The sequence below is a fragment of the Arvicola amphibius genome, chromosome X (assembly GCF_903992535.2).
Source record: "Arvicola amphibius chromosome X, mArvAmp1.2, whole genome shotgun sequence".
NCBI lineage: Eukaryota > Metazoa > Chordata > Mammalia > Rodentia > Cricetidae > Arvicola > Arvicola amphibius.
In genome coordinates, this window is record NC_052065.1 from 11,494,766 (window position 1) to 11,518,886 (window position 24,121).

Sequence of the window (24,121 nt, forward strand, 5' to 3'; positions counted from 1 at the left end):
GATCTTTCCACTTTCTGGTATCTTCTTCAATTTCTTTCTTCAACAATTTAAAGTTTTTGTCATACAAGTCTTCTACTTGTTTGGTTAGGGTTACTCCGAGATATTTTATGCTATTTGTGGCTATTGTGAAGGGTGTTGTTTCTCTGATTTCTTCCTCAGCTCTTTTATCAGCTGTGTACAGGAGGGCTACTGAATTTTTTGAGTTAATCTTGTATCCTGATACATTGCTGAAAGTGTTTATGAGTTGTAGAAGTTCCTTGGTAGAATTTTGTGGATTGCTTATGTAAACTATTATATCATCAGCAAATAGTGAGAGTTTGACTTCTTGTTTTCCAATTTGTATTCCCTTGATCTCCCTTTGGTCTCTTATTTCTCTAGCTAGGACCTCAAGAACTATATTGAATAGGTATGGAGAGAGTGGACAACCTTGTCCTGTTCCTGATTTCAGTGGAATCGCTGGGAGTTTCTCTCCATTTAGTTTGATGTTGGCTGTTGGCTTGTTGTATATATTGCCTTAATTGTGTTTAGGTATGTTAAGGAGGCAGATATTATTTATGAGAGAGAGAGAGAGAGAGAGAGAGAGAGAGAGAGAGAGAGAGAATGAATAAATTCCAGGGAGCACTTGTGGAGGCCCAGGGACTGAGCTCGAATCATCAGGCTTACCCAGCAAGTGCTTTTACTCACTGAAGCATCTTGGCAGTCTTGGCTTTGTTGATTTTGAGACAGGCTCTCACTATGAATGCCAGGCTGGCCTCAAACTGTCAATTCTCATCTCTCACCTCCCTAGTACTGGATCACAGGTGTGTACTACCACACCCAGAGTGAGTGATTCTTAGCATTTTCCTTTGTGGTTAAACTACCTGGGTTTTCCCAGACTTGTACTTTTATTGCTGTTGTAATTGTCTCTTCCTGCTCCTCTTACCTCCCTTCCTCCCTCTCTCTACCTCCTCTCCTGTTGCATTAAGCATGTGTTACCTTTGTAATATGAGATGGACATTCTCATTGCAAAAAGAAAAAGAAGGCACAGTCAGTTTATGGAAAGCCCTGCAGAGTAGACGACTGATAAGCAGTATGCCAGGAAAAGTCTGCAATGGCCTCAGAAAGAGATGCTGAAAGAAATAACAATGAGAGTAGAGGAGAAGGTGAAGAAATAAAGGCAGCCCGATTTTTACAGAAGGGTGACCACAAAAGAAAACCAGAGAGGAAGACCGGCAAAAAGAATGGACTGAAAGACCCAAGAAAGTATTGGAAGGATCAGAGAACCCAAACAAGTTTGTCACTTGCTCAGAGGGCAGGAAATAGAAAAAAGTGACCATTGGAAGAGTGAGGTGCATTTGCATGAGAATGGAAAGCCTCTGAGGCTCTGGGAAAGTTCCAGAAAAGACCTTGACTGCTGCACCCCAGGCAGGGGAAAGAATCAGACTTGAGCAGCACAGAGAGCAGGCATCTTGAAATGCTGACCTGAGTGCCGGGTCTTGTCAGTAAGGGCAACCGGCCACTGAGAGAGCCTGGTGGGTAGGTCTTGACGCCCAGAACAAGGAGAAAGCATAGGAGAGGACCTAAGAGAGACAGGACCGGAGGATGTTAGAGGTGTTCCTAGAAAGCCACTCTTTCCTTGGTTGTCCTTTGAGACAGTGTAACAAGTAGTGGAGGCTGGCCTCTAGCTTGTTCCGACAATAATGACCATGAATTTCTGATCCTCCTGCCACCACCTCCCAAGTGCAGCTATGACAGGAATGTGCTTTCCGACCACTTTCTTCGCGACTCACGGGCCCTGGTGGGGTAGGGAGGTCCAAAGAGCCCAGGAGATTAGCTATGGACTCCTCAGCATCACTGGATCACCCACACCTGTGTCCCATTTGTGGGGCATAGCCTAGGGTTGTGCTGTGCTACTCCCTCTGTAGATTCGCATCCTTAGCATGTAGGACTTAGCCCTCCACTCTCTCATCTTGCCATAGATCTCTCCTCCCACTGCTGGCTTGAGCAGGATTGAGTGGAATTTTGCAAACTGTGAACAGGAGGGCGTATCCTGTTGTAGCAAGATATTTATGATTGGAATCTCATTTCTTAGGTGCTCTGTTATCCTATCCTTACCATACAAGTCATTCCTAGGATGCTAGCCCTCCTAACGCTGCGACCCTTTAATACAGATCCTCACTTTGTGATGACCCCCAGTCATAAAATTACTTTTTTTTTGGTTGTCCTAGAGACAGGGTTTCTCTGTGTCTCTGTTTCTTCAAGGCTGTCCTGGAACTAGCTCTTAAAACCAAGCTGACCTCGAACTCACAGAGATTTGCCTGCATCTGCCTCCCAAGTGCTGGGACTAAAGGCGTGCACCACCACCACCAACCCATAAAATTGCTTTTGTGCTACCTCATAACTGCAATTTTGCTGCTGCTTGGCATCATAACATGAATATGTTTGGAGATAGAGGTGTGCCAAAGGGCTCACAGCACACAGGTTGAGAACCGCTGCCCTAAGACTACTGTGCTATACAACCTGCAAAAACCGGAAAAGGTACACGGCTGTCTGGCTTAATGGAGTGGTTCGCAACCACGAGCAATTCTGTGCCACTGAATTTCTTACAAATGAGAGGCAACCTGGGACACCAGGGTTGTTTCTATAATGCATAGGTGCTACACAGCCTCAAACACCAACAGTCTCAAGCGTGAGAACAGAGCAGTTTAAAATTCCTCAGCATAGGTGACCTGCTAAAGTTTGGCAGAGTCTTAAGTTAAAAACAGAACAAAAGAAAGGAAATGCAGGATGAGGAATGAGCGAAATAAAAGTTCCCACGAGGTGGCGCTAAAAGACAAGTAATTCTATAACCGCCCCTAGCATTTCCAAATCCTCTCCCTCTTCTCACGCTGTGGAGAATGACCTGCTTTTTTTCCCATGATATTTACTGAGCTCTACATTTTTCTCTACTTCCCTCGCTGCCTCTCCCCTCCCCCTTCAACCCTCCCCCAAGGTCCCCATGCTCCCAATTTACTCGGAGATCTTGTCTTTTTCTACTTTCTACTTCCCATGAAGATTAGATCTATGTAAGTCTCTCTTAGTGTCCTCAGTGTTGTCTAGGTTCTATGGGATTGTGGTTTGTAGGCTGGCTTTCTTTGCTTTATGTTTAAAAACCACCTATGAGTGAGTACATGTGATAATTGTCTTTCTGGGTCTGGGTTACCTCACTCAAAATAATGTCTGCTATCTCCATCCATTTTCCTGCAAAATTCAGGATGTCGTTTTTTTTTTTTTTTTTTTTCTGCTGTGTAGTACACCATTGTGTAAATGTACCACTTTTTTATTCATTCTTAGATCGAAGGGCATTTATTTAGGTTTTCAGGTTCTGGTTCTGCCAAACAAACTTGCTATGAACATAGTTAAGCACATGTCCTTGTGGCACGATTGAGCACCCTTTGGATATGTACCCAAAAGTGGCATTATTGGGTCTTGTGGAAGGTTGTTTCCTAATTTTCTGAGAAATTGCCACACTGACATCCAAAAGGGTTGTACCAGCTTGCATTCCCACCAGCAATGCAGAAGTGTTTGCTTTTCCCCACAACCTCTCCAGCATAAGTTGTCATCAGTGTTTTTGATCTTGGCCATTCTTACAGGTGTAAGATGCAATCTCAGACTTCTTTTGATTTGCATTTCTCTGATGACTAAGAATGTTGAACATTTCCTTAAGTGTCTTTCAGCCATTTTAGATTCCTCTGTTGAGAGTTCTCTGTTTAGGTCTGTACTCCTTTTTTTATTGGATTATGTGATCTTTTGGTGTTCAATTTCTTGAGTTCTTTGTATATTTTAGAGATCAGACCTCTGTCTGATGTGGGGTTAGTGAAGATCTTTTCCCATTCTGTAAGCTGTCATTTTGTCTTATTGACCATGTCCTTTGCTTTACAGAAGCTTTTCAGTTTCAGGAGGTCCCATTTATTAATTGCTTCTCTCAGTGTCTGTGCTGCTGGGGTTCTATTTAGGAAGTGATCTCCTGTGCCAATGTGGTCAAGTGGACTTCCCACTTTCTCTTCTATGAGGTTCAGTGTGGCTGTTGAGGTCTTTGATCCATTTGGACTTGAGTTTTGTGCATGGTGATAAATATGGGTCTATTTTCATTTTTCTACATGTTGATATCCAGTTATGCCAGCAGCATTTGTTAAATATGCTTTCTTTTCTCCATTTGATATTTTTGCTTCTTTGTCAAAAATCAGGTGTTTGAAAATGTGTGGATTAATATCTGGATCTTTGACTTGGTTCCATTGGTCCTCCTGTCTGTTCTTATGCCAATACCCAGGCTGTTTTCAGTACTGTAGCTCTGTAGTAGAGTTTGAAGTCAGGGATTGTGATGCCTCCAGAAGTTCTTTTATTGTACAGGAATGTTTTGGCTATCCTGGGATTTTTGCTTTTCCTTATGAAGTTGAGAACTAACTGTTCTTTCAAGGTCTTTGAAGAATTTTGTTGGGATTTTGCTGGGCATTGCGTTGAATGTGTAGATCGCTTTTGGTAAGATTGCCATTTTTACTATATTAATTCTGCCTACCCAAGAGCATGGGAGATCTTTCACTTTCTGGTATCTTCTTCAATTTCTTTCTTCAACAATTTAAAGTTTTTGTCATACAAGTCTTCTACTTGCTTGGTTAGAGTTACTCCGAGGTATTTTATGCTATTTGTGCCTATTGTGAAGGGTGTTGTTTCTCTGATTTCTTTCTCAGTTCTTTTATCAGCTGTGTACAGGAGGGCTACTGAGTTTTTTGAGTTAATCTTGTATCCTGATACATTGCTGAAAGTGTTTATGAGTTGTAGAAGTTCATTTTTTTTTAGTTGTCACATGTGAGGGTCGCTACTGGCAACTCATTTTTTGCCTAAACCAACCACATGCGTGCGTGCATGTTGAGTGTATATACTGGCTCTGTCTACAACATATTCTTCACATAATCTACTACAATATTCCAGGTATGGTAGTAAACCCCTTCCCTCCTGGAAAATAGAAGCAAGGACATGAAAAATTCAAGTTCCCCCTGGGTTACATAGTGAGTTCTATTGCAGACTACCTAAGACTCTAAAACAAAGAAAACCAAACATAACTGTACTTTCATTTACTGTCTACACTCTCTACCCAACCAACTGTCAATTTTATGAACTTAAAAAGCTATCTTGTTTACTGGTGGATATTCAGTAAAGAAAATACTACTCTCCATTAGAATCACAATGCATGCCACATATATCATTTTATGTTCTAACAAGCACATTAATAAGGTAAAAATATAAAGATGCAATTAATCTTACTCTTCCTTAAGGGAAATTATCCTCCCCTAGGGCAAGGTTTTTTTTTCCCCTGGAACAGAGCTCCATGTATCTCAGGCTGGCCTCAGATTCACTATGTCGCCAAAGACAACCTTGTCTCGATCTCCAGAATTCTGGGATTACAGGTGTGCCACCATGACGAGTTTTAAGCGGCACTAGGGGTATAATCCAGGGCATCGTGCCCTCTAGGGAAGCAATCCGTCAGTTGAGCTATATCACAGCTTAGAATTTGAGAGTTAAGTCAGACTTGGTGACACATGCCTTTAATTCCAACATGGAAGAGGCAGGTGAATATCTGTGAATTCAAGCCAGCCTGGACTACATGGTGAGTTTCAAGACAACTAAAAGTGAGACTGTCTCAATAACAACTAGATATTTTATATCCTTTTTTCCCCAATATTAACTCTTTAAAGTATACTATGGAATTTACGTTAGCATATTAAAAATTCTCACATCTCAATATCTCAAAGCCACATGCGCCTAGAAGACAATGCAGACACTTAGCACACAATAGGCAGCCAGTATATATTTGTTAAATATTTTTATACCAGTAGGATCCGTCCACATTACAAGAATAAGGCAATAGTGTCTCACTACTGACACTACCTAACTGTCTTAGCCTCTCTCTCTCTCTCTCTCTCTCTCTTTTTTTTTTTTTTTTTTTTTTTTTTTTTGCTTTTAAATTGTTTCCAGTTTTCACTTTTTGAAATAACCATGCAATAAGCATCTGGTCCAAATCCAATTTTCATAGGAAAAGTTTCCCACAAGTTATGGCATTTTCTGCCAAATAATTACACTGAGACTTCCCGTAGTTTATATTGGATTAAGGACTCTCCTGCGACTCTAGCAGAACATGCACTGCTGATGATTATGATGACAGAAATTGTTGGTACTTTTTTGTCTGGGGTGGGGCACAGTACATCAGGCTAGGTGCATGTTAAGGTTAGGAAATAGCGGACTGAGGCAGTTAAATACACAGAGCTCAGATCTGAGTCAATCTAGATTTTCAAAGCAGGAGCACTTCCCAGCCTCCATTTTAGCTACATAGGAGAAAGCGAAAGCTAAAGAAAAGAACAAAAAATGGGAGCTAACAGTCCCGCCCTGGTACTCAATAGGCCCTGAACCGTCGGTCGGGACCGCCCTCCAACCGCCTTCGCCACACCCTGACTTGAGAATTCCTTTTGCGCTTGCCTGTCAGCTCTGTCCAGCCCCGAAGGCGAGGTGACGTCGGCGGCTAAGGTGGGACTTCCGCCCTTCGGGAGCCGAACCGGAAGCGCGTCCCTAGTTGCCCAGGCAACATCTCCCTCCTTCCCCCTTCCATGCGTCTCCTCCCCTCCCCCACCTCCCTACCCCCACTCCACCGAAAACTGGGCCCGTGGTTGCCCACCGCCTGACATCTGCAAGCTGCATGCCCACGAGGTGACTTCGGGGACTGATGGGTTGTTTTGGGGGATTAAGGGAGTAGCCTGGAGGCCCCAGGCCTGATTGCCACAGAAACCTGAGGGACTGTCTTGGTCACGTTGTGGCTCTAATTACCATTATCTGGCCGCACGAGGAGTTGCAGAGACCCGTGAGAGTTCCAGACTCTTAACAGATTGCTTAAAGAAGTCTAGTTCTAATTTATGCTCTCAACCCCATCGTGCTTCCTAACCCTTGGATGCCTGCTAAAATTTCTGATGCTCAAGCTCAGACTCTTTCTGTCGAAATCTTTAGAAGTGAGGCTCAAGCATAGGAACTACTTTAAACCTGTAATTCAAATGTGCAGTAAATGACCCGTTTGCAGTAGGAGGTCTATAGGTGAACTTGATTTGGCCTATCCAACCCTAGCTCAGGACACATCCTTGGAGGTATGTATACAATACTGGCTCATTAAAAAAAAAAAAACAAAATAACGAGTTTTCCTTTCCTTTGGGCTCTGTAGGTCAGGAGTCAGGGGTCTTAGTGGAAATTATCTTGAGAACATTTGATAGGCTAGGCTCTCTGGACTCAACTGTTTTTTTGTTTGTTTGTTGTGTTTTGTTTTAACCAAAAGCCAGACCATTACTTGAAATCTTTGGACTAAAATTTATAACACAAAGCTTCTAGGCTTATTTACTTTGACTATTCCTATGAATTGTGAGGTTGCGATACTATTATAAGTACAACTTATGTATGCCAGCATAATTTGTCAGAATACTCATCCCCTTTAGGATGGTAAAATGACAAAGAAATACACGCATATGCTTTGGGTAAACCTAACAGGCAAGTTCACAGTAAAGTATATAATATCCCCCCTTCTCCCCCCCCCCCCCCGTTGATTGCTGCACTGGAAGAGTATACAAACTAAAGTTGCAGAGAGACATTTTCATTCTAAAACTATTTTACAGCTGGCAGAGTATTATTTTGTGTGTCTTAAACTCCGACGTTTAAGGAGAAGTTGAGATAAGACGGACGACAGGAAATTAAACATTGCTGGAGTATAGATAAGAAAGTCCACAAACACAATATCGAACTCTCAGAATTACTTCCTTTACATTAGGACATCCACCCATAGAACACTTGGACAAGTGACTACAAACTGTAACTGTTTGATTAAGGCCAGATAAATTGAAAATAGGTTCATGTATTTCTGTGTACTGCTGAGAATATTTGGAGCGTTTTGCTGGTTTTCTTTGAGCTACCGCACCCTTAATAATTTGGGGGAGCAGAGGTTGGAGAGAATATTATCAGGATGCAACAGATAACCTCAACAATTCCAGTAGTCTCCAAAGGTGGGAGACAATACCTGTTATTTTCTCTAGTGGAAGGAAAATTGGGAACTGTAAAAGGAATACATTGTGGGATTTATCCCTCCAAATAAGTGCCCAGAGCAAGTACAGGATTCAGAAAAAGAAATTAGTATGGAATCTGTAGGAGTATGTTTATAGACAGTAATTTAATAAGTCTCGAGAAATATGAGTGGCTTTAACTGCTTAAACTAAAGATTTTTACTGTTGTACCAATAATTTTGAGTGTGTGCTGTATGAGCCCGTATTTTTAAATGGCCACACTAGGATCTATTGTATGAAAGACACATGCCTGAAATGGAATGAATGCCATCTATTTCTTCTTTTCAACTGGATTGTCATTGCCATTCTTGGTTGTCCCCATTTTCAGTTCTCCCATTGCCTGTGATGTTTCTGAGTCAGACTATCCGGCTCTTTCCTGGCCTTGTAGTTCATTTCTGATTGACACTAGCCACATTAAGGGTTTAGCAAATAAAACCATTCACAAATGTTTATCACCCTTGCTAATACATTCAACAATGCCTTTCTGTGGGTGGAATGTGATTTGTGGGGGGGGAGAGGCAAGAGTTGGTAACTATCCCCTTTCCATCTTCTCCCCCACTCTCCATGCCTTTCTCGTGACAACACTTACTGCAATACTCAGACGACTTAAAGCTGGGTGAAACGGGATTAAATATCACTTACTTGTCTCCCTCCATCTTCAACTCTAAAGGTAGCTGCTGCAGACGGAAACACAGTGAGATGTGTGCCCATAAGCGGGCCCTGTCTCCCACTAAAGATGGAGCTTGCGGGGCTGGCAGGTGACTTAGTGATACATATACACAATAAACAAATGTTCTTGTTTGAAAAATGGAGCTTTGATTCGTCCTATGGGTGGAAGCAGGACATTTGGACTTAGGCCACCATTAATGTCTAAATGACGGAGTAAGGACCATACAAAGCCATAGGAAGAAATCCATGAGGTGTCAAGCCTGCTGTACTCAACGAGCTTGGAGTAGCATGGAGACAGCCGGAGTAGGAGGGCAGGAAACAAACTGAAATTGGCAAGTTATCATTTCTCCCCATTGAGCTAACTCTTGGTATTTGTACAATTGAAAGGCATCTCTGGGGTTAGCATTACATGTTCAGGACGATTTCTTAGAATCACAGGTGACTTCTGTTACTCGTGGCCCCTTCATTTGCTTTGTTTTAGTCTTCGGCACACTCCCTGGTAGCGTGTGTGCTGAGGGTCTTAATTACACCCCAAACTATCAGTCTGTGACTCAGAGCCAAATCAGTGGAGACCTCAACAGAAAAGGGTTGAGCCTCCAGGCTGTAGCCACAAGACTAATTTAATAATTGATTTTGACTAGCTTCCTTTGTAAAAGCAAAAGCAAATGAGCTTTCATATATTTAATTTTCAAAATTGTACAAAAAAAAGGCAGAAAGAAAATTCGTGTTAATACACACAGTTTTGGAGGGAGTTTGTGATTTTTACTTTCTGGTTGTCATGGCATGCCCTATATCCTATATTTATAAGAATATATATATATATTCAAAGAAAAAAGAAAGCATATAAATATGCAATGAAAAGCATACATACTTTTGACAAAGTTTCCAATAAAACATTATAGCTGGAGTTTTGTTGGGGTTTTTTTTGTAATTTATCGGAAATAGTTACATTGTATTTGTGGAAAAATGACAAAGCTCTTAACTGTTGTTCTTTATGTATAGTTATGCATTTAAAAATCTATCTTTTAGAGCAAGAAAGTCATAGCAAAACAAATGGGAGGTTGTTTGGGTGTTTTTTTCTTGTTTTTTTTTTTTCCTTTTTCTCTTTTTGTCTTAGAAGAGCTGTATGGGAAAACATATCATTCAAGACTGAGAGGCTCTGTCTTGTCTGTAGGCCTTAGCGGTGTTTCGTGGATGACCTCAATGCTGTTGTGGTTTTTTTCTCCCTTCTTTGGTGGTTGAGAACAATGAACAGTCTCTGTATTCACCAGAGCTCAGCTGGGTGGTGACCATGATGCCATTGTGTTGGCTGTGGAGGGCTGCCCAGTTTGCAGAGCTGTGGATCCGGCCTTTCCTGACATTGTCAATCCCTTTTCTCTAAGTTCCACCAGCCCTTCAGAAGAAAACTTATTCAGTCCCTGAAGGCTTATTCCACAAAAGAGTAGGAGACTTTTGGGGGCGGCAGTGAAAGATAAAATTGAAGCCCTTAAGGCCCCATACACTTTCTTTTCTTGAGGAGAATGCTGCTTACTGCCTGAGGATGTTGCAGTGTTGGCTTTGCCAGAGATGCCAAGTGTTCTTATTTGGTCCTTAACCCGCGAAAAATACCACCGGACCCATTTGGGGGGGGGGGGTGTTTTTTGGAGCAGATTCGATTCCCTTGCACAAAAGACTGTTCCTTCCGGGTATATATGTACTCAAAACTCTGCCATGCCTGCTTCCTCATGCTGCTGTCGCTAGTTAGCAGTCTATGTCAGAAATTATGGCCCTAGCCATGTTTTCTACTGATGACTAATACCATTGTGCTGGTCTCTACCTGCTTTTTAGAAAAGATGGATTTTTGTTTTATGTGTATGGATGTTTTGCCTACATGTATGTAAATGCACTACATTCATGAAGTGCCCAAGGAAGCCAAAAGACACACTGGATTCCCCTGGAACTGGAGTTACAGATGGTTGTCAGCCACTGTGTTGGTTCTGGGAATCGAACCCATCCTCTGCAAGAGCAACAAGTGCTCTTAACCCCTGAGCCATCTCTCCAGCCCTTGTTGGTGCTTTTAATTAAGTCTTTCTTTTTTGTTTGTTTGCTTTTGTTTTTTGATACAGGGTTTCTCTGTAGCTTTTTGGAGCCTGTCCTGGAACTAGCTCTTGTAGACCAGGCTGGCCTTGAACACACAGAGATCCACCTGCCTCTGCCTCCTGAGTGCCACCACTGCCCGGCTAATTAAGTCTTTCAATGTCTATGAAGAGCTTTAATAAAATGTCCCATTTTCCTTACTTATTCCTAGAAACATTTTTCTTTTGCCCCAAATAATAGGAATCACTTACCAAGATTAGAATTGATCCTAATTTCTTTCTTGTTTCTGCTAGTCTTATGTAGAGCCTAATAATTCATGAAGTATATAAGAATTATACGATTCCTCCACTGACTTCCAAGTAAAAAGTGGAGAACATTTGGGAGCCAGGCGGTGGTGGCACACGGCTTTAATCCCAGCACTCAGGAGGCAGACGCAGGCGGATCTCTTGAGTTCTAGGCAGGGCCTGGTCTACAAGAGCTTAGTTCCAGGACAGGTTCCAAAGCTACAGAGAAATCCTTTCTTGAAAACCCCCAAAAAACCCATATATATATATATATATATATATATATATATATATATATATATGATAGACTATACAAGATATTGTCATATTAACCTAAAACTGTGGTTAACAGGATGCTATAAATTGAGTTTATATGTTTTAAAAGTATAGGGGGCTTGTTTTGTTGGGTGATTTTTTTTAAGCAAAGATGAACATTAACATTATGTAAAAATGATTATATGTATCCCACAACCCTAAAATATTTCCTATCTGGACCTTTACTGAAAAATGCTAGCATAAAATATGATACTAAATACTGATACTGAATAATCCCACTGTGAACAAACATTTATTATAAGCCCAATCCTGTTTTGATTTATAATTGAGAAGATGCAATCTGGCCTTAAAACTACTAGCATATTCTGAAAATCTATGAGACAGCTGAGGCTCGTCTGCTCAGCTAGACATTTAGGTGGTGTGAAAAAGTGGGTAGCCCTTGAAGAGTGAATACTAAATAATGATACTAAAAATACTGAGCTAATAATTATATAAAGCTTGGTGCAAATTGCTATTCCTTTCGAGGTGTTTTTCCGTGCTTTATCTTACTCGAGTTTGGAAGATAAACTTGTAAATGCTAATCTTCAAACTCCTCAAAATTAATCATTTGGATATCTATAGGATCTTGGGCAGCCTAAAATGTAAAAGAATATGACAAATTGCTTTGGGAAATCAGGATGGGAAAGTACTAAAGCCAAGGGTGACTTGAGCATTTTTGATGTCCTGCGCGAGTGGCACTGTACTTGCTGACGGATGGCAGCAATTTGATTATAAGTATTCCAGCGGCCAAAACTAATTGAATTCCTCTTCTCCTTGGTATGCAAAATCAAACAAAATTGCTAGCAAAGTTCCCGTTGTCCATCGTTGGCATAAATTGTGTCGTTCCTTTATGGTCTATGTCTTCAAAGTGTTTAGTAGCTGGACCAAGTCTCTCAATCTATAGGGTGCTTGCTTCGCTTGTTCAAGGATCATGGCTCTCTTCCCAGCATGGCTGGCAGAATTTAATTGGGTACCTTATGTTATCTTCTAGATGGTGGGACACCAGACTCAACATGAGCCACTTCTGTTTGGAACGCTGAAACCCGATTTCTTTCGTGAGCAAATATGGTCTTCCTGGCTTCTGGCTGACAGTGCTTAGAGTGAGCATTGTATCACTACAGACCTGCTACCTAATTATTTGTTGAACCTAAATCATAAGCAACAGTAGAACTCTTTTGAAAGGAGCACTCTGTGCAAAGGAGAACTCTTTTGAAGCCTCTTTTAATCACAGCCATTGACATTTGAGCTGCTGGGAAAATGTCACTAATTACCCTTAAACCTCTTCAAGGGCTACCCATTTTTTCACACCACCTAAAAGTCTAGCTGAGCAGACGAGCCTCAGCTGTCTCATAGATTTTCAGAATATGCTAGTAGTTTTAAGGCCAGATTGCATCTTCTCAATTATAAATTAAAACAGGATTGGGCTTATAATAAATGTTTGTTCACAGTGGGATTTATTAATTGGAGCTTATCAGACTTGACCCATTTCTATAATTTATAACGCATAGAATGAAGTCTAGATCCCAAGCAGTTTGTGGTGCTATGCTTGTTTTCTGACACAGGGTCTCCCTGTATAGGTAAGGCTAGTCTGTAACTTGCTCCTGTAGCTGCTGATGCTGGCCTCAAACTTTCCTTTTTTTTTGAAAAAAAAATTTATTGCTTTTTATTGAGCTCTCCATTTTTCTCTGCTCCCCTCCCTGCCTCTCCCCTCCCCTAAAACCCTCTCCCAAGGTCCCCATGCTCCCAATTTACTCAGGAGTTCTTGTCTTTTTCTATTTCTCATTTAGATTAGATCTATGTATGTCTCTCTTAGAGTCCTCATTGTTGTCTAGGTTCTCTGGGATTGTGAATTGTGGGCTGGTTTTCTTTGCTTTATGTTTAAAACCCACCTATGAGTGAGTACATGTGAAAATTGTTTTTCTGGGTCTGGGTTACCTCACTCAAAATGATGTTTTCTAGCTCCATTCATTTTCCTGCAAAATTCAATGTGTTATTTTTTTCTGCTGTGTAGTACTCCATTGTGTAAATTACCACATTTTCTTTATTCATTATTCAGTCAAGGGACATTTAGGTTGTTTCCAGGTTCTGGCTATGACAAACAAAGCTGCTATGAACATAGTTGAGCACATGTCCTTGTGGCACGATTGAGTATCCTTTGGATATATATCCAAAAATGGTACTGCTGGTTCTTGAGGAAGGTTGTTTCCTAATTTTCTGAGAAATTGCCACACTGACATCCAAAGGGGTTGTACCAGCTTGCATTCCCACCAGCAATGCAGAAGTGTTCCCTTTTCCCCACAACCTCTCCAGCATAAGTTGTCATCAGTGTTTTTGATCTTGGCCATTCTTACAGGTGTAAGATAGAATCTCAGAGTTGTTTTGATTTGCATTTCTCTGATGACTAAGGATGTTGAACATTTCCTTAAGTATCTTTCAGCCATTTTAGATTCCTCTGTTGAGAGTTCTCTTTTTAGGTCTGTATTCCATTATTTTATGGGATTATGTGGGGTTTTTTGGGGGGTATCCAATTTCTTGAGTTCTTTGTATATTTTAGAGATCAGACCTCTGTCTGATGTGGGGTTAGTGAAGATCTTTTCTTTCCATTCTGTAAGCTGTCATTTTGTCTTGTTGACCATGTCCTTTGCTTTACAGAAGCTTTTCAGGTTTAGGAGGTCCCATTTTGTAACCCCGCCGGCAGGGTCAGCTATTCAGGGTCCTCTGAAGGGGCGCTAACCTGCAAGACATGGGCTGAAGAAGAGGAATGGAGACCAAGCAAGATTCTATTGTCAAGGTCTCCATTTATTGGGGTGAACGTTACAGCTTATATACCCTTGAATGGGGTGGAGGTAGGGGTAGGCAGGAACTCTGCCGGGGTAACTGAAGGTCATCAGCCAGCACCTGGTGTAAGCCGAAGCATGTGATTCATTAACATTGGAGTAAGGGGTGGGTTCCGTTAACAGATGTGATCCATTAGCATTGGAGTAAGGGGTGGGTTCGGTTAACGGATAGCTCTCAAGATAGTTTGGGATGAGGGGTGGGAACATCCTTAGGGCAATGACCTCTGCCATCCCTGTAAGGACGATGGTCCCTGACAAATCTATCCTTAGGAAAATGGTCCCTGACACCATTTATTAATTGTTTCTCTCAGTGTCTGTGCTGCTGGGGTTATATTTAGGAAGTGATCTCCTGTGCCAATGTGGTCAAGTGTACTTCCCACTTTCTCTTCTGTAAGGTTCAGTGTGGCTGGCTTTATGTTGAGGTCTTTGATTCTTTTGGACTTGAGTTTTGTGCATGGTGATAGATATGGGTCTATTTTCATTTTTCTACATGTTGATATCCAGTTATGCCAGCACCACTTGTTAAATATGCTTTCTTTTCTCCATTTGATATTTTTTGCTTCTTTGTCAAAAATCAGGTGTTTGAAGATGTGTGGATTAATATCTGGGTCTTTGACTTGGTTCCATTGGTCCTCCTGTCTGTTCTTATGCCAATACCCAGGCTGTTTTCAGTACTGTAGCTCTGTAGTAGAGTTTGAAGTCAGGGATTGTGATGCCTCCAGAAGTTCTTTTATTGCCCAGGATTGTTTTGGCTATCCTGTTTTTTTTTTGTTGTTGTTTTTTTGTTTTTTTTGCTTTTCCTTATGAAGTTGAGTACTGTTCTTTCGAGGTCTGTGAAGAATTTTGCTGAGATTTTGATGGGCATTGCGTTCAATCTGTAGATTGCTTTTGGTAAGATTGCCATTTTCACTATGTTAATTCTACCCAAGAGCATGGGAGATCTTTCACTTTCTGGTGTCTTCTTCAATTTCCTTCTTCAACGATTTAAAGTTCTTGTCATACAAATCTTCTACTTGTTTGGTTAGAGTTACTCCAACATATTGTATGCTATTTGTGGCTATTGTGAAGGGTGATGTTTCTCTGATTTCTGTCCCAACCTTTTACCATCTGTATACAGGAGGGCTACTGGTTTTTTTTTGGTTTTTTTTTTTGTTTTTTGTTTTGTTTTGTTTTGTTTTTTAGTTGATCTTATATCCTGCTATATTACTGAAAGTGTTTATCAGTTGTAGAAGTCCTGGTAGAATTTTGGGGATTGCTTATGTAAACTATTATATCATCAGCAAATAGTGAGAGTTTGACTTCTTCTTTTCCAATTTGTATCCCCTTGATGTCCCTTTGGTTTCAAGAACTATATTGAATAGATATGGAGAGAGTAGACATCCTTGTCTTGTTCCTGATTTCAGTAGGATTGCTGGGCGTTTCTCTCCATTTAGTTTGATGTTGGCTATTGGCTTGCTGTATATTGCCCTAATTATGTTTAGGCATGTTTCTTGTATCCCTGCTTACTCTAAGACCTAAGGGATGTTTTATTTTGTTAAATTCTTTTTCGGCATCTAATGAGGTGATCATGTGGTTTTTATTTTTCAGTTTGTTTATGTGGTGGATTACGTTGACAGATTTTCGTATGTTGAACCATCCCTGAATCTCTGGGGTGAAGCTGACTTGATCATGGTAGATGACAGTTCTGATGTGTTCTTGTATTCGATTTTCCATTATTTTATTGAGTATTTTTGCATCAATGTTCTTGAGTGAGATTGGTCTGTAATTCTCTTTCTTAGTAATGTCTTTCTGTGGTTTGGGTATCAGGGTAATTGTAACCTCATAAAAAGAGTTTGGCAATGTTTCTTCTGTTTCTATTGTGTGGAATAATTTGAGGAGTATTGGTATTCTTCTTTGAAAATCTTGTAGAATTCTGAGCTGAAACCATCTGGTCCTGTTTTTGGGGGGTTGGGGGCTTGGGAGACTTTTGATGACTGTTTATTTCTTCCGCCAAACTTTCTATTCTCCCACTTCAGACTCATGAGAATTGGGATCACAGGCATGCACTGCCACATCCAGCTAGGATGCAAAACTCTTAATTTCCAGAAGACACTTGATTACTCTTGGACTTTTCCTTATTTCATTCATATGCTCTTTATTAACCTAGAAAACAAATTTGATTAAGACACGCACGGAGTTCATTTTGATGTCATTGTGTGCTGCAGGCACTGAAAGCTCTTCAGATTTCAATGATAGATATATGAAACCTGGCTTTAGTCAATTAGCCACTTACAGGCTTCCTTGCAGTTTAGCACTTAAATGTGCACTGATTTCTACCATCATTGCCTTTCGTTTTTTTTTGTTAGATGGTAACACACCCAATTACTATTTTCTATTTCCTCCATAGCCTATAAAGAACATTAGCTAGTAGCTGTGTTTCCAGGAAATGAACCCAGTTTTAAACCTTTAAATTAGAGTTGAAAGATCTATTCAGCTTACACACTTTTTTTTTTTTTTGGTTTTTTGAGACAGGGTTTCTCTGCAGCTTTAGAGCCTGTCCTGGAGCTAGCTCTTGTAGACCAGGCTGGTCTCGAACTCACAGAGATCCGCCTGCCTCTGCCTCCCGAGTGCTGGGATTAAAGGCATGTGCCACCACCACCCAGCGAGCTTACACACTTTTGATTACTTTCTCCCAGTTTCTAACCTGTGTGTGTGTTCGTAACCGTGTGTTACATCCCTGAATTTACGTGGTACTTGTGTTTAAAAGAAGTCTGCAGAAGGTCATGACAACCCTTTTAGCAATACCCTATTTGAAAACTTGCTACATTTCAATATTAACAATTCTTCTTAAGATAAATCTGAAAACAAGGATAGTCAGTGAAACATCTTAGTTTTTAACATACTCATGAAAACATTTTACTGAGGTCACAAATTATGTCAGCTTTATTTTTAACAGTTTGGGGGTTTTGGGATTCTGGCCTCTAGTTAAGTAAAACAAATAGGGCTTCTTCAGAATCTGATTTCTAAAATTTCTAAAACCTTAAGTATCACATTGTTGGTGGTTTTGTCTTATATGATCTTAAATTTACATGCATTTTAAGATATTTCTTGTTTGTTTATATTTATCTGTTTGTTTGTTTTCTGAGTAGATCTATACAGTCAATACTGACCTTGACCTCATCGTGATCCTCCTGCCTCTACCTCCCAAGTGCTGGAATTACAAGCATGCACCACCATGTCTGATACAACTATTTTAAAAGTACATTCTGATGTTGTTAGGCATTTTAAAAACTCTAACCAAGGAGAAGAAATTAACTTTTAATTCACTGTGTGTGTGTGTGTGTGTGTGTGTGTGTGTGTGTGTACAGGCCAAGGTCAGAGGACAACTTTTGAGAATCTTTCTGTTCACTGTGGGTTCCAGCTCATCAGTCTCATGTGGCAAGCACATCTGCCTGCTGAGCAGTCTCAACAGCCCAAACATTAATTTTTGTGGGTTGTAAAAGATGTGTAGGTGGAGCTTAGACCTCTCTCTTTAGGCAGGTTATTCAGTGGATGAGTGAATAATCACAAATAGGTAGGTGGCTAGGTAGTAGGAGAAGGAGCCAAACTGGCAAAGCAGGGCTTTGGCAAACGCAGTTAGAACATGCTATGCCTCTGGAGCCTCCTTCTGCAAGGAAGCGGAATGATTAAAGAAAGAATATCATAGGATACCAAAACCAAAGTGGAGACTAGAGAATCCTCTTGTTTCAAGAGACTTCTGCAAGTTTAAGGCAAAACCCAACAGAGGCTTCCAGTCCGTTGGAAAGATAATCTTCTCAAGCCTCATGATTGGGCTGGCAAGGTGGCTCCATGGGCCAAGCTGCCTACATTACCACCAAGCCTGACAACCTGAATCAATCCCAGAGCCACAGAAGAAAAGAGAACTGACTCATTCACATGTGACTTCCACACGCATGCATGGCACACCTAGCACACCCACATACATAATAAATAATAAATAAATGTTCAAGAAGAACATTTATTTTAAATAGACATTAGCCTATGCTTAAACTAGTAAAGTACTGTTGTAAGCTTGGAGGTCATGCTCTGCAGTGGGTTTTTTTATACATACATACAAAGTTATGTGAGTATTTTTATAGACTTTGCTTTCAATAAGCAAGTAGTTGAATACAAAACCAGGCATGGCCCTTTGACTCACTTATACCTAAGGGAATTGTTCTTCCCCAGATCATGAGATCACAAGCCAGGTAACAGGTTCTTATGCATGAAGATCAGGCATGATGCTGGCAAGGGGCAACCTCTTAAGAGCTATTTTGGAGCCCATGAAATAGCTGTGACAGTACTATAGCAGCGCTGATCAAATGTTCATACTGTGTTTGTCTTTCAGTGCCCACTTGGAATCTCCAATCAGCGATAGCAGCAATGGTAAGATTACCTATTTTTCTTACAAATTTTTTAAAGTTAGTCTTTATTGACATTTAGGATAAGGATATAGCTGAGCGGTAAAGCACTTGACTAGCATGCACAGCACCCCTATGTTCAATCCCTAATAGTCCTCCTACTCCAACCACCCGCCCAAAATCTTGGTGAATTCATTCTTTCAAGACATTCAGATCCAAAAATGTTTATACACCAACAAAACACACACACACACACACACACACAATTTCAGATTTTAAGGTAGTACAGATTATGAATTTCTAGTAAAGATGTATGCAGCCATTCCAAATGCTGCTGAGATCTGAAACACTTCTGGCCCCAGCATTTCAGATAAGGAATACTCAACCTGTCTATCAGCAACTAAAAATAAAAGCACCATCTCGTGCGCTGTTAGATATATGTCTCAGACATTGAGGAGTGAACTAAGCCAGCAGATTAGTAGGAAACAAGAAAAGGAACCAGAGGCTATTGGGGGCATTAGAATTGGCAGTTCATTTCTATCTTGGAAGTAGTACAGATAGCCAAAATGACAAATGACAGGACCTTTTTCTTGTCTTATAGAAAGAAACCAGTAAAGTAGAAAGGGGGAAGCATAATAGGGGTAAATATGATCTAAATACATTATGTACAAGTATGGAGATGTCATCATGAAGTTGTTATTACATATACTAATAAAAAAACTTAAAGTAGACTCTTGCTAGAAATACTGTGAATTAAATGAAGGCTTTTTTAGTGAAAACAGTCTTTATTTGCCTCTGGCCTCGATGCCTTGGTTTCTTTTCCTGTTGTTGTGATAAAATTCTCAGATAAATGCACATTAAGGGAGAAAAAATAATTTTGGCTCCCAGTTCAAAGGTACAGTTCATCGTGGCGGTAATATTGGATATAGTCGGGAGCAAGAGGTGAGGAATTCATGCTTCTGCTCCATTTACACTCTAGAATCCTTGCCAGGGAATGGTGCCACCTACTGGACTGGTCTTCCAGACTCAATTGACAGAATCCCCCACAGTTGAACCCAGAGATCTGATTCTAAATCCTGTGACGTTGTCAACACCAGTCATCACATTATATAAGCCTCTATAACCTTCAGCTATAGTCCTGTGGGTAACTCAGGAAATGTGTTACATTTGCCCCCTGTTGTGGATACAAACCTGTTTTACACTTTTTTTGTTTATGCTTAGTGGCATCCTTGTGGAAGGAGATATTCAGTAGATACTAGTGTGGTGGTTTGAGTAGGAAATCTCCCCTATAAGCTGGTGTAATTGAACACTGATCCCCAGTTGGTGGCACTGTTTAGGGAGGTTATTGAAGAATGTAGCCTTGAATGGAGAAAGTACATCACATGGAATGGGCTTTGAGAATTTATAGCCTTGTTCCCTTTCCAGTTTACTCTCTAGTTTAGTTTATGGTTGAAGATGCGGTTTCTCAGCTTTCTGCTCAGGCTCCTGTGCCTGCTGCTTGCTGCCATGCCTCCTGACTGTAATGGACTAACTCTGGAAGCACAAGGCCCTCTTTAATCCTTTCTTCTAGAAATTGTTCTTGTTCCTGGTATTTTATCACAGCAACAGAAAAAGAAATGATAGCACTCAGTGAATAGCTGTTGGTTAGTCGTTTAAACATTTGAAGATTCTTTAGAGAATGAACCATTTGATGTCTCTTATGTGTCCATTCCATAGACTTCAAAATGGAGAACTAGTGAATCTTGGTATTCTCACCCAGTATATGCAAGATATTGGCGACATTATCATCATGCAATGGTTTGGATGCGAACCCACCAGAATGTCTACAGGAAGTCCAGGAATTCCTGTTTCACTTCCCCATGGTTCTACCCTCAAGGAGTTCTTCCCTGGAACTCTGTTGCTTATGAGGCTGGGCATCCTTGGAACTATCAAGGCCAACACATGGTCTGGCAGGAGCCTCCCTACAGTGTTTCCTATCTCCAAAGCTCTGGGCAGCCTTTGTATGATAGCAGTAGAATCCAGGCAACCACAAGAGAAGATGAAGGCCCATATGAAGAGGAAGAGATGGAGTCGGATTCAGATAATGAAATAGAATGCGACCTGAGCAATATGGAAATCACTGAGGAGCTCCGCCAGTACTTTGCAGAGACTGAGAGACACAGAGAAGAGCGGCGTAAGTTCGGGCCTGTTACCTTGTGTTCTTTTGGTTGCCCTGCCATTTGCACCTCTTTTCTTCTCTAACATAAAAAGTTCTCAGAACTTTTCATTTAAGTACAGTTAATCTAAATCTGGTCCTAAGCCCAGAAAAACTATGCTGATGTGCCTCAATTACATTGGTCCAGAGTTTTTATATAGGACTGTTCATTTGAGTTCCTAATGATACCTCTGCCATTTTTTGAGCATTAGACACTCAACCAGATGGAATGTGCATGTATGTGCATGCCTGTATGCCCTCTAATCCACATAGCAGTCTCTCAAGGCATGGAACTCATTTTACAAATGAGAAAAGTGAGGCTTAAGGAGGTTAATTACACAGCTACTCATTTGCTGTTAGGATTCAGCTCTTCCTGACTACATGCTAGCATGCATCTTTCTCTTTGCCTTGCTTCTCCCTGACACTACTAGATTTTCCAAATACTGTACTCTGACCATTTCTCGGGGACACAGCTCAGAGCTGGTCCTATATAGCTCCTTGCAGTGTAGAGTCAGTATGAACCTAAACAAAATAATAGAATGTTCCACATATACAGCTTTCCTGTTTGGTCCACGCTACAGGTTACAGCATTGCAATAGAGGTCTTATCACTGTATGTTCAACAGCAGGAATTTTCCTATTTAACATTGGCAGTGTTCACTAGATCATTTATTATTGTTTCAAGTGCCCTTGAAGATTTACAGATACTTCTTTCCTATTACAACTAGTATTCAGTCTCAAGACACCTTTCAATAGGGTCTCATTGTGTATTTTATGTAGAATTTTCATTTTGTTGGTTGATTGGTTGGAGTTTTGAGACAGAGTCTTCCCGTATGGCCCAGGCTAACCTGGAATTTCTGATCTTCCTGACTCAGCCTCCTGAATACTGGTAATAATGATATGCACCACTAAAGCCAGCTCCTTGCTCAGAATTTTCTAATAAACAGAAACCTAGAAGCTTCAAAGTAGAAAAGTTTCATTTCAATTTTAAGATATCTGTGCCCTCTTAACAATAGATTAGCATTTATTGATCCCTAGTTGATACACGGAATTGAGCAGCAGACTTTTGTAGTGATGAGGCGAGCCAACCTGCTTTTCATCCCGCCCAACTCCCACACGGCTAGCTTAGAATAATTACCTGGAAACTGTATTCATTTAAACACTGCCTGGCCTGTTAGTTCTAGCCTCTTATTGGTTAACTCTCACATCTTGATTAACCCATTTCTAATAATCTGTGTACCACCACCAAGTGGTGGCTTACCAGGAAGATTCTAACCACAGTCCATCTTGGGTAGGAGAAGCATGGCATCTGCCTGTCTCTGCTTTCTTCCTCCCACAATTCTGTTCTGTCATCCCCGCCTACCTATCTTCTGACCTATCAGGCCAAGCAGTTTTCTTTATTAATTAACCAATGAAAGCAACAGATAGATAGAAGACCCTCCTACATCAGACTTTGGATGAAAGATTATTTATTTATTTATCTATTTATTTATTTATTTAGTATCTGTTGCAATGAGAGGGGGGCCCTTTGTTTGTCCTGGCCACCTGTCTATCTTACACCTGAAATAGTCACATAGAAACTGTATTCATTAAAACACTGCTTGGCCCATTAGCTCTAGTTTTTTATTGGCTAATTCTTACATCTTAATTTGACCCATTTCTATTAATCTGTGTATCGCCACATTACTGTGGTTTACTGGCAAGATTCTAACCAGCATCTGTCTCAGGCAGAAGATCCATGGCTTCTCTCTGACTCTGCTCTTCTTCCCAGCATTCAGTTCTGTCTTCTCTGCCTACCTAAGTTCTGCCCTATCAGGCCCAAAGCATTATATTCATTAACCCGTGAAAGCAACACATGAACAGAAGAACCTCCTATACCATTTCCCCTTTTCTGTTTAAACAAAAAGGAACGCTTTAACTTTAACATAGTAAAAATACATATAACAAAGCAGCTATCAAGCAAGAATTAGTTACAATATTTATATCTACTTTATCTTTTATCATAACTAAGGAAAACTGTAACTATAAATTCTTCAACTCCATCAAAGACTCCAGAAGGATATAATATTACCTAAGTAAATATGAGGTGCATTATAAACAATTTCCACAACTCTAGAATTGACAGAGACATCTTGCTGCCTGGACAGTCGTTCAAAGTTCTTCAGTACCATTGGGGCATCAACCTTCAGCCTACAGGTCCATAGTATCCAGCAGACTTTTCCACAAAGCAGGAAATTTCAAGGCCAGTTCTGCCTATATTGGCAGTTTTCAGTCACTTTCTTCTGTGTCCTGTAGAATGTTTCATAGACTCTTTCGTGAGGCAGGAACTCTGAAGGATCATCTCACCTTTGGGCAAGTTCATCGGTCATTTCTCTGTGGATCCTGCATGTCCAGTGAAGCAGTCCAGGCAGGAGCAGTTTCTTGCCCAAATGGCTAGCCGCCTCCATGGGAAACCTCTTCGATGCCCGTCATCCTTTTGGAGTGGCTTGTGCTGCCGGGATCGGATGTGTCTCATCGTCATGAAGGGTCCTAAAATTTTAGAACATTTAAATGCCATATTCTGAAGGTCTCTGAAAGACTTGAGGAATGCCTGTCTGACTGAGGTATATCTCTGTGCATCTGGAAAATCTGGCTGGCGTGACTATAGGCTTGACTAATAAAGATGACTCTCTGTTGACCTGTATTTCTTGATTGTACATTGCAGTTTTGAATGACCTGCACAATCGATGCCTTGATCAAGATCAGAAGTATATATGTATAACGAAATTGACCTTAAATTTGTATAAATCAAAATCCATACTAATGCAAATTATTCATATTTATATCATATCCCTCTTTAAATATAAACAAACAGTTATAAGCAATATTTGGGAATATGGGCATAGTTATTTTTCTCCAAACTTCTTCCTGCTATATTGGGGCATTGTTAATCAGGTCTTTCATGGTGTATCCTGTGTGTTAGGTTCATCTCAGTCACCAGTTGGGCAAAGTAATTTTTTGAGGGTGTTCACAACAACCTTTCAGGAGTTCTTGGTTCATGAAACCATATTGGTGTAGAAGCAATCCACACGTTCTCATCTTCTGTAAAAACAAAAGAAGAACCTCCTTTCCAAAACAACTTAACCTTAGATTCAAATTTGGAAGTCATGATACCTTTATAATATACATGCTGGTTTAGCTTAGCAGCCCATACAATGAAATGTCTCTCTGTATTTAGCTCCTTCAAAGTCAAAAAATTCAAAGAAAACACAGTAACACACATA

At 40.6% G+C, this 24,121-nt stretch overlaps 1 protein-coding gene across 1 annotated transcript in view; it reads left to right on the forward strand.

The window, feature by feature from the left end:
• Positions 1-6,612: 6,612 nt before the first annotated feature.
• Positions 6,613-24,121, forward strand: part of Gemin8 (gem nuclear organelle associated protein 8) — a 41,275-nt gene continuing 23,766 nt past the window's right edge. Inside the window, exons 1-3 of the mRNA XM_038316835.1 lie at positions 6,613-6,717; positions 18,653-18,690; positions 20,382-20,838. Of these exons, the coding sequence (XP_038172763.1) occupies positions 18,688-18,690; positions 20,382-20,838 (460 nt within the window). The 5' untranslated portion in view covers positions 6,613-6,717; positions 18,653-18,687. The remainder of the gene's footprint in view (positions 6,718-18,652; positions 18,691-20,381; positions 20,839-24,121) is intronic.